The sequence below is a fragment of the Cavia porcellus genome, unplaced genomic scaffold (assembly GCF_034190915.1).
Source record: "Cavia porcellus strain 051 isolate PalLab524CR breed Dunkin Hartley unplaced genomic scaffold, mCavPor4.1 scaffold_23, whole genome shotgun sequence".
Lineage (NCBI taxonomy): Eukaryota > Metazoa > Chordata > Mammalia > Rodentia > Caviidae > Cavia > Cavia porcellus.
In genome coordinates this window covers 52779337-52790278 of record NW_026947506.1, presented here as the reverse complement: position 1 = coordinate 52790278, position 10942 = coordinate 52779337, and the positions used below count along the sequence as shown (strand labels likewise).

The window sequence follows — 10942 nt, the reverse complement described above, 5'->3', positions numbered from 1 at the left end:
AAGGTTCAGCCATGACTACCTCAGCTGCTTCTCCACAGCTGTCTCTTTCGCCCTTCCTCTAATCCAGCACCTGGCGACAGTGTCTGTCATTACTGTCCTTGTGGTTGCTCATTTTTCAAGTTGATCTTTGGCACACCATGGTGGCCCACGCCTACTCTCCCAGCACTCCAGGAGGCTGAGTCAGGAGGTCTGCTGCATGAGCCCAGATTGGGCCAATCAGCAGACCCTGTCTCAAAATTTAAAAGTGGGGCGGGGACCTTAGGGATGAGATTCAGTGTGAGACAACTCTGGGTTCACGCCCCAGGGACCAAAAAAAAAAAAAAGCTGATTTTCTCTGCATGGCTTCTTCTTGAATGTATCCTTCGAAGGTCTCAGAGCTGTGATCTTTAATCTACGTTCACCCCCGGCCTGGAGATGGCACCCTGGGCCCTCAGACCGAGCCACATCCCCAGATCTTTTTCATTTCTTGAGACAGTTCTGCTAAACTGCTCAGGCTGGCTTGATCTTCCTGCTTCAGCTTCCTAACATGTGGTGGGGTAGGCAGATGTGCACCATCACGCCCGGCTCTGACGCTAACATCAACCCTGAGTACAAAGCACGGTAATCCGCGAGCCCAGACACTGACCGTGAGCGCGCAGGCGCACACACAGCGCCACTCCGCGGGGCTTGCAAAGCTCAGCATCTTTATTTACTCTGGGCAGAGGTGACATCGCAGAGCAGAGCTAGTGATGAGTGATGATACAAAGGCCTTTGCATAGCAGGCAGGAGGTGGCGCCGGGCTTCCCCGGCCACAGCGCCACCAAGGGACGCACGGGAGCAGGCGCGGGTCCACTTCTCTGACTTCCCGAGGGCGGGAGACAAAGGCTGACTTTGGCACTGAATCGAGGCACTTGCATGGGGGTGGAGGGGTTAGGCAGAGCCCATCCTGCTCGCTGGCCGCGACCCGCCCACTGCTTAGTCCCTGCGCTGCTTGCGGTAGGGGGATGGGGCATGTCTCCGCCTGGGCACCTTGGAGGCCCAGCTCTGCTCTGGGTCCCTCTGGGGTTGCCTCGAGAAGGGGTCCCCAGGGTCCAGGGCTCAGAGCCTGCGCACTGCACAGACCAGCGCTCAGCCCCTGCAGCACTGGTCACTGGTGCGCCACAACAGTGGCAGTGTTATAAATAATTTGGCATATGTAAAATATAAATTACATAGAAATGGCGTATTTTTTTTTTTTTTTTTTGCTTCCATCTCATTTCTTCTCTCAGGGTCCTCCTGGTGCTCCCCAGCTCAGCTCACAGAACGGGAATGGCACCGTGGAGCCAAGGCATGTGCGGGGGCAACTCTGCCATCTCACACTCCTCCAGGATGCAAGAAGGCTGCTACTGCCCCGGTTCTTACTGCCCACAGCCCACACAGTCCAGTCGTTTGTGTCCTTCTTGTGTTCCAGAAGGGCCTGACCCACACAGACCTTCATCAGTTAGATCCTCCTTTCTGTTCCTCAGCGGTGAGCACAGACTGAAGCGAAGGAGTGGCCCAGGGGTTGCTGGATAGCATTGCTTCTGCCGATATAAGGCGAGGGCTTCTTCCTTGGTGCCCTCCTTGCCGGGTGTTGGGGCAGGCACAGCCTGTGCGCTGCGCATGCCCGCTGGGCTGCAGGGCCACGATGTCCCTGGTGCCACCCTCCTCCCTCCTCCACGCTGTGCTCGCCTCGGCTCAGATCTTCCGGGGAGAGCCGATCATGACCTTGGACACGAAGTTGACGATGGCACTGGCGGGCTGCTCGGGGTCGTGCTCCGCGAATAGGTGGCACACGTTGTCCGTGGCACTGCCCTGCTTCCGGGCCACGAACCCGAAGACTCTGTGGGGGAAAGTGGAGGTTGGAGCGCGGGGTCAGACGACCTCGGCCTCAGTGCAGCCAGAGAGGAGGTCTCACCTGCGCGCAGCGGGGGACCCTTGGCACCGGCACTGCACGCAGCCCGCAGACTCCCAAGGTGCTGCCCCGCGCTTCCCGCCCTGCCCGACTGGGACGTCCCCCCTGCGCTGGGGCAGGAGGACGCAGTCAGCGACGTCGTTGGCCAAGCCTGGGGGGCCGGCTGTGTCCAGGGCAGGAAGCAGTAGAAAAAGGACAGTTGCACCAGCCGAGTTGATGCAGGCCTGAAATTCTGGCACTCTGGGAGGCCGAGGCAGGAGGATACCAAGTTTGAGTGCAGCCTGGGTAATTTTAATTTACTTGCTTCTTTTTTTTTTTTTTTGTCTTTTTCCTTTTTATCGGTACTGGGGATCGAACTCACGACTGCCTGCTTGCAAGGCAGGCGCTTATGCTGCTGAGCTAAATCCCCAGCCCCTGCTTCTTTGTTTTTTTAAAGCAAGGTCTCACTCTGTAGCCCAGGCTGGCTCTGAACTCCTGATGATCGTCCTGCCTCAGCCTCCCTCCCGAGTGCTAGGATTACAGTGTACACCACCACGCCTGGCAGCCTGGCAGCAGAAACGGTGTCTCAAAATTTCCAAAAGGTGGTGGTGGAGGGGGGGTGCAGGGTTGGTCCCCAGCAGCACCAGATAAACAAACAGCCCAAGCACCTCGTTTTAAGAGCTGAAGCCCTGGCCTCGATGGGCTTTTCTGAGGGCAAACCGCACATGCTGCCAGGTGTTCTCCGCACCCCAGGCGCTGGGCGCTGGCCAAGGTCTCCCTTCTAAGAAATGAAGGCCCTTTTGTTCCGCTTCCCCGATTCCACACCAGCGATTCCCCATCATCGAGGGGGACGCAGACCCGACTCCGAGCAGATCAAAGTCCAGCGTGGCAGTCAGAGGGCAAGGCATGCACAGAGCCCAGGCCTCCACTCATCCTGCCCTGCAGTGCGGAAGGAGCCAGGAGGAGGCGGGGAGCTCGTACCAGGCTTGGGCCTGGACCACGTGGAGAGCCCAGGTTGGGGCTGCCTTCAGGGGGTTTCGAGGCCCCCATACAGTTTAAAAGCAAGCAAGGGCTTGGCGTGGTGGCCCTTGGAAGGCTGAGGCAGGAAGATCGCTATGAATTCAAGACCAGCCTGAACTGCACAGTGAGCCGGGGTCTCAAAAAAACCTGAAGATAACAAAACAAAAAAGCTAAGCAGCCCACCAATAGACCGGAAAAACCAAGTTGTCTCCTGGAGGGAAAGCCTCTGGGAATCCTGTGTGAAGGGGGACTGAGAACAGTGCAGAGGGCACGGCGCAACTCACCTGCAGGAGGGGCCGTCTTTGGTCCACCTTGGGAATCAGAGAAAAGAAAGGAGTTAACTTTGTAGATGAGAGTCCAATGCAAACACCCCAGAAAAGACGGAATTCTTACTTCCTGTCCTGAGGGTCCAAAGCGCAGAAAATCACGCTGCTCACAGGGTAGTGTCGCCGGAAGAAGAGCCTATGGATGGGAGGAGAATTATGGGGGCCGGAGCAGGGGCCCTGCCTGCTCCCCAGGGAGGCCTCGGAGTAAAGAGCTCTCTGGCCCTGGAAGATGGGGTGACGTCAAGGAGCCCCAAGGGGCTGGGCGTGGTGGCTCACAGCTGTCATCCCAGCACTCTGGGAGGCTGAGGCAGGAGGACCACAAGTTGGAGCCCAGCCTGGGAAACTTAGAAAGATTCTGTCTCAGAAGTAAAACCTAGAAAGGGCTGAGGTGCAGCTCATTACAGAGCCTTGGGTTTAACCCAAGACTGAAAAAGAAAAAGAAAAGGCTCCCTGAGGGACTGGGGTGGCTGGTAGACATCTCAACAGGCCCCGAATGGAGGTCTCTGACCGCCTCCAAGCTGTAGTTGCCAGTGAGGAGGCATCACAGGTCCCACCACCCCAAGAAGGATGCCCCTGGGTGCCACAGGCAGCCGTGACAGTGATGGTGGGGCCCACACTGAGTGGTCCAGCTCGAGGCAGTTTGGTGCCAAGTTTGAAAACTGAAGGTCAGAACCTCTTTAGAGTCCCTCTTGGGAGAGGGGTAGAACCTAGCTGTCCGAAGTGCCCCCACAAGTCCTGCCCCTGCACTGGTTTGAACACTGAAAGGCTGAGCACAAAACCCACCCGAGCGCCTTTCATCCTCTGCCTGCAGCCTCCAGCAGTGTGAGGAGGGGAAGAAAGCGCCTACTTCAGGGCCAGGGCTGGGGTAAGGACCGCAGCATAGGGGATCAGGCTGGGTGGGGAGTGAGCAGAGCCCTGGGCTGGTCCTTCACCAGTGGGACTAAGTCGCCCAGGCTGGGCTCCATCCTCCTTGAGACCCTGCTGCTTCAGCCTCCCACAGTGCTAGGTTGTCAGGTTTGCACCACTGCACCAGACTTGATCTTTAAAAACAATGTGTTCATTCGTAGAAACAGGTGTCCAGGACAGATGTTCCGGGGGAGCCCCAGAGACTAGGTGAACGCCCAAGGCTGGGTTAGGCCACCTCACAGGTGGCTCAGGGTCACCGACGCTCCACTCACTTCCTCTGATTGTCCGTCAGGGTAATCCCCTGTGCTGAAACCTTGAAGTGCACCACGGTGGACTCGGGCGGCGGCTCCTGCACCAGCGTCACGCTCAGCGCCTTCTGTACTGCCTGGTGGCCGGTCAGGGACTCCATCTCCACGGAGTTCAAGTACCACACGTTGCAGGCTGAGAACAAGGGCAGGCGTCAGCCACGCCGCCGGGGACAGGGGCTCGGCCCGCGCACGCCCTGGGTTAGTTGTTTTGACACTGGGTCTGGATGTGTACCAGGCAGGCTGGCTTCAGACTTGCAGTGCCCTCCCGCCTCAGCCTCCTGAGTGCTCACTTTGAAAGGCTGGCGCCCTGCTCTTCGGTGAGCACACAGGTGAGCATGCTGGTGAGCGTCACCAGGATGAGGAAGGAAGGCGGACTGGGACCTGCAGCGCCACCCTTGACCATTTTCCAACCGGGAGGGTCCTGTCCAGGAGGGTGGGACACACAGACCCCTGGGAGGTGAGGGCTCAGAGCCCGGGGCACCGCACAATGCTATGCCAGGCCAGGGTGGGTTCAGCTCAGGGCAGAGCACCTGCCTGACCCGCCCCAGACCCGGTTCCATCCCTAGCACCACAAAAAGAGCAGAACAAACAAAAAGCACCCAGACTTCCTGAAGTAGCCGCACACACAGGGCTTCACCTGCTACACGGATTTCCGTCCACACATGCTGGCCAACTTCCCTTTACCCTCAGAAAAATAGCTCAGTATTTAAGTGCCAAAATCCAGCTAGGTGTGGAGGCACTGGGGAGGCTGAGGCAGGAGGCTCACTCTGCCTTTGAAGCCAGCCTGAGCTATGGAATGAGAAGCCCCAGTCTAAAAAAACCAAAACTGAACAAAAACAGCCTGGAAAACCCCGGAAGTAACCTAGAGGTCCCACTTCCGGGAAGACTGGAAGGGCAGCTCTCGTGGCTGTGGGGAGAGGGGACACAGCACAGTGTGTCACACTCTGTCAGTGTGACAGAGGATGCTGGGGACCTGGCAAGGGAGATGGGAAAGGTTCCGTGCCATCTCCACGGCAGTCTTAGAAACCCCAGAGCAGGCAGCGTGGAAGCACTCAGCAGGTAACTGGGCGGGCGGAGTGCAAGTGTCCAGGCTGTGGTTAGAAGGAAGACAAGGAATCCAGGCTTCGCTGAGAGCTGGAAGGCAGTGGGGGACACGGGGTGGGGGTGGGGGACAGCGGGGCTGTCATGACACACAAACTGCAGCTCATGGCCCAAACAAGGTGCGCACCAACTGTGGGGCGGGTGACGCGGAGACCGTGCTCCTCTGGGACCGCCGCACCGTGACACCGAGAGGAAACTCAGGCGGTCTTGACACTGAAGCAGTTATAAGGCAAATCTCCTACCAGAGTGACTGGCCCGGGTACTGCACAGGACCGCACGCTTCTGAACCAAGTCTTAGCTCTAAGAAGCCTCGCTTTAAAACAAACATTTAAACAGGGCGTGGTGGTCCCCATCTGCAATCCCAGCCCTCTGGAAGGCTAAGGCAGGAGGATTGCAAGTCTGTGACCAGCCTGGGCAACTGGGCCACTTTTCAAAAAAAAGCTGGGGATGTAGCTCACTGAAAAGGCCCTGGGTTCAATTCCTAGTACTGGCAGAACAAAATTAATACACATGCTATTTAAAGAGCTCGAAAAGTGTCCCTAAAAATGATGCCTCGGAGTAGGAGACAGAGTGCTTTAATTTCCAAAATTAAGGCCGCCAGAGCACTTCATTCTGACTGACGGCTTCACTCACCCATGCAGTAATCCAACATTTATTGGATCAAGGCTGGACGAGAAGGAGCTTAGGAGGAAAGCGAGACGCCGCCTGTGACACGAGATTCTCAACCCACACAGCGAAGGCCGAGAGCTGTGGCTTTGGCACTGCCGCTGGGAACCGCATGCCAGAGCTGTGTCCCCAAGATTCAGCTGCCCGGAGACCAAGGTAAGGCCCAGCCGCCTGTGTCTCTCGGGACCGAGCAGCTCGGTGGGGCACTGGCCTGTGAAGGGGAGGAGGGGACCCCACCCACAGTGGGGTGTCCCCAAAGTCTGTCCACCCAAATTATGCTGATACAAGAGGCAGTTTTCAAAATTACAGGCACAGCTGAAGAGTGGTCTGCGAATCTTGGGCCATCTCCTAGGCCAGGGGTGTGTGTGACGCCCCACAGAGCGACCCAGATTGAGGCTCCACACGCCCTAGACACCTTGCTGGGGTCAGGGACACCAGGCCAGGCCAATCTCTAAGGACAGTGGGGGATTTCTTGTCTAAACTCGACTGGAACTAGAAATTCCCTCCCCAGCATTTCTGACGGTAGAAGCTGCCCGTGTGAACAGTGTTCAGTGGGAAGGCATTGGGGTTCAAAACCAGAAAGACCCAGCGCCTTCTCCATCCGTGTCCTGACCACACATCTCCGGGGTCACCTAGTTTGTCCACAGAGTGGCTGTTTTCCCGTCTCCTCCACAGGTTCAGGGCAAGCCCAGTCAACCCTGCTTTGAGACAGGGTTTCTCCATGTAGCCCAGGTTCGCCCCCAACTCAGCATCTTCCTGCCTCAGCCTCCGACTGCTGGAATCACAGGCATGCAGCACCATGCCTGCCTAAAATCTTAGCAGATTGGCAGATATTGACAAACTGATTCTAAACTGTATATGGAAAAATAAAGACCCAGAAAACACACACACAATACAGAAAACAACTCCAAGAGAGACACAACCTAACTTTAAGATTTACCCTGAGGTTACAGTAATCTAACCAGTGAAACAGTTAAAAAAAACCAGACAAATCTTAATGGAACAAAATATGGAGACTGACTCAGAAGTACAGTCAACTACCCCCTAGAGAAAAGTCTTTTCAATAAATTGTGTTAGAGTAACTGGATATCCATTTGCAAAGAAAAATAACCTAAACCCGGGCCTAGCACCCTTCAGGAAAATCTAACTCAGAATAGGTCAGAGGCCAACATGTAAACTGTGAAAGTATTAAAGTCCCTGAAGAAAATGAAGGAGAAAAAAATCTAGGTGAACTTGGGTTTGGTGATGACATTTTAGACAAGACACCAAAAGCTGAATTGTAGTATTTTTTAAAAATATTCCAAGAGATACCATCCGAGAGTGAAAAGATGAGCCATGGACTGGGAGAAAACTTTTACAAAACACAAATCAACCAAAAAGAGCATTATCCCAACTACGCAGTGAGAATTTTAAAAGCCCTCATACTTCACCAGGAAGACACCCAGACAGCCAAGGGGTACAGGAAGAGGGGCCCTGCGTCCTGAGACCCTGGGGAAATACAGGACCCACAGTGCTCCCTGGGACAGTACCCAGCCCCTGCAGGGCTGTGGGGCAGTCACTCTGCAAATGGTTCACATAAACAAATACCTGGCCGACCGACAAACAAATAAAAAAAAAAATATTGGAGCATCCAGACGGAATGCCATCCTACATGGGAAAGAAACGAGCCCTCCAACCAGGAAAGGGCACAGAGGAGATTTCCATGCACATTGCTGTGTGGAGAAGCCAGATGGAAAATGTCCGGGTGATATGATTCTGCCCGGAGAACTCCTGGACAAGGCCAAAGGGTGGGCACAGTGAAAGCTCAGTCACCACCAGGGGCCTAGGTACGGGGACGGCTGGCGTGGAGGGAGGCTCAGGGCCTGGAAACGGCAGCCCCACCCTGGGGACCTCAGGGTGCCCCATGTCGAGCAGCTCATGAACAGTGCGGCCGTCCCCATGGGTGGCCACGCTGACCTGCGTGCGAGGCGTCTCCCTGCCACCCTCAGTCCTTCTGTGAAGAGCCAGGGCTATAAATAAAATGCTCCATGCCACAGCCTGGCCTGGGAGCCCGGGCTTGGGGGCACCGTGGGTCCCAGCACTGACTCACAGTGAGCGACGGCTGAGTCACCACAGCTGCCGCAGCAACACGGGTCACTCACACCCTGTCTCACCTGTTGGGAGCCGCGTCTGTGATAGCTCGCCTTGCGCGGCGGACGTGCGGCCTGTGGTAAAGAGCAAAGCCTGAGGTAGATTACCCCTCCCATCGAGCACGTTAGTTTCCTGCTTACCGCGTAAGCAACCCGCTCAACAATATAGTCTGCCTGGCAACTGATGATGTTAGCCAATCAGCTTGCCTTGCTTACTTTAACATGATTGGACACTGTATCCGTATATATACTGGTGCCACCCCTGGGGGGGAAGAAGCCAGGTAGAAGCCCAGAAGTAAAAGCCCAAAAGGAGCCGCGGAGAGCGGACCGATAGAGGCTTTGGGGCAGACTGAAGCACAAAAGGAGCCGCGGGGAGCGGACCAGAGGAGGCTTCAGCTGGGAGCGATCCCAGGGCAGGCTGTACGGAGAAGGAAAATAAAAAGAAAAGGTTGTCCACTACCAGACTTTGTCGTGTGTCCTTCCTGCCGGCCGGGAGCGGACATCGACATTTGGAGGCCCGCCCGGGGACTGATCACCCCCGAGACGTGGAAGTGGACAACGCTCCAGTACAGAGCTGCGAGACAGGTGAGTTGGGGATAAGCCTGGGCTCTGGGTGGCGCGCACCTACAGGGCTTTTAGACTCCCCTCAGGCTCACGCGTAAGTGGCGGATTCCTTGGGCCTCACGCGGTGAGTAACATATTAAAAGATGGGAAACATGTTAGGTAGCAACACTAAGAGCGAGGGTGGTTGTGGAGAAAGCTCTCAAGAGCTTACAAAAGTACGCAGGGTATCTGAGCAGGCCCAGTCGGGGAGCTCCCGAGAGGGGTCCGTCAAGGGGAACAAGGATGCTAAGGAGGAGGACGGGGCTCTAGCCTCGGAGTCGTCTGACTCCGAGGACGAGGGAAAGTTGAATGGCAAGGAGGCCAAAGAGACCAGCTGTCAGGAGCCTAAATCGCTCAATAAGGAGTCGCAGGGTTCTTTTCCAGCGTTGCCCCGCGAATTGCGCTCTGCTCAACCTGGTCTGCGGAGGAGTAGAGAGCTCCTGATCGCTCCTCGGCGCGAGAGGGAGGCGATTCCTCGCCACGAGGCGGCCGCCTGGGAGCTCTCTCCCCTTTCACCAGAACAGGAAGTGATGCACGGGCCCCCATTTTCCGCCCAATCACGGCCGCTGTCTTATGCTCCGCCGCCGGCGGGTCGGTATTTTTACAGGCGGCTTTGGCAGGGGGGACGCTTGTCTCATGAGGTACATCCACCTGGGATAGATAGTGGCCCCTACGGGATATTTCCTGTGCAAGTAGCTATGGGCCAGGGACGCAATGCATGGGAGCCTTTTGAGATAAAGCAGATTAGAGAACTTAAAAATGCAGTTACAACCTTTGGGCCGACTGCGCCTTACACCATTGCCATGCTGGAGAATCTGTCTTCTGGGCCCCTCACCCCCGCGGACTGGATTCAGCTGGCAAAGGCGTGTCTGCCCTCGGGTAGTTACCTGGATTGGCGAGCCTGGTACACAGAGTTCTCTGCCGAGCAGGCTGAGAAAAACGCCGGTCGAGGAAATGGGAGCTGGGGATTTAGCTTAGCGGCATAAGCGCCTGCCTTGTAAGCAGGCAATCGCCAGTTCGATCCCTGGTACCAATAAAAAAAAAAAAAAAAAAAAAAAACAAAAAAAAAACGAAAAAGATAAAAATAAAAAATAAAAAACAAAAAGGGGGAGTAAGCCAAGGCCTGCCTCCAAAGGCGCGGTTATCTATGGCAGGACAATGGATGGGCCCGGATCCAGTGGTCAGCTGGAACCGAGGCGCGGTTTGTGTTTTCCCACAGGAACCGGGACGAGAACCACTGTGGATACCGGAGAGACTGACACGGGCAACAAAGCCCTCGACTGAAGATCAGACCTGCCCTACTGGAGATCCATCACAGACCAACCAATAAGATGAATAGAAATAGCGGTGGCCCGAAATGGACAAGAAGATCCTCAGGCATATGCATGGCTTGCTCAATCGGCCCACGACCGAGTCTAGATATGGCGGGCATCCCTCATTCTCCTCCATAAGGTGACAATACACAGCAGGGTAGGTGAGTCAATGACGGGTAAGAGCGTGCCTCCCCAGCACGACTCGACCTAAGCCAGGCCCTACCCCATCCTGCACGTAAGCCGCTGGACTGTTAGATGCTGCCCAGGTCTAAATTTCTCTCCGAGGGGATTTCTTTACGGAGAGGAAATGAGTGCAAGCTTGTGTGCATCCAGGTTCCGTCCAGTTTGTGCCTGGCCCTAGAAAAAGGACGAGGGCCTCAGGGCCTTGGCAGACCATGGCATGGCCAACCAGGGTCTAAGCCAAGGACCTACGGTGGGCCTACACATAGGGCAGAAGCCTCTGCACCCAGTCCAGGAAGGGCTACGATGCGCACATTCATAAAAAATAAAATAGGGGGAGATGTTGGGAGCCGCGTCTGTGATAGCTCGCCTTGCACGGCGGACGTGCGGCCTGTGGTAAAGAGCAAAGCCTGAGGTAGATTACCCCTCCCATCGAATATGTTAGTTTCCTGCTTACCGCGTAAACAACCCGCTTAACAATATAGTCTGCCTGGCAACT

The 10942-nt window shown here is 55.8% G+C and overlaps 1 protein-coding gene across 8 annotated transcripts in view; it reads right to left on the bottom strand.

Annotated features, from left to right (window-relative positions):
• Positions 1-664: 664 nt before the first annotated feature.
• Positions 665-10942, bottom strand: part of Tns3 (tensin 3) — a 160599-nt gene continuing 150321 nt past the window's right edge. For 7 of the 8 annotated variants that reach the window (XM_013148213.3, XM_063234388.1, XM_013148212.3 and 4 more), the window contains 4 exons: positions 4416-4584; positions 3305-3373; positions 3196-3222; positions 665-1840 (listed from right to left, as the gene is read on the bottom strand). In XM_013148213.3, coding sequence (XP_013003667.1) covers positions 1696-1840; positions 3196-3222; positions 3305-3373; positions 4416-4584 — 410 coding nt within the window. In that variant the 3' untranslated portion in view covers positions 665-1695. The remainder of the gene's footprint in view (positions 1841-3195; positions 3223-3304; positions 3374-4415; positions 4585-10942) is intronic. The other variant, XM_063234387.1, reaches the window with a different exon arrangement.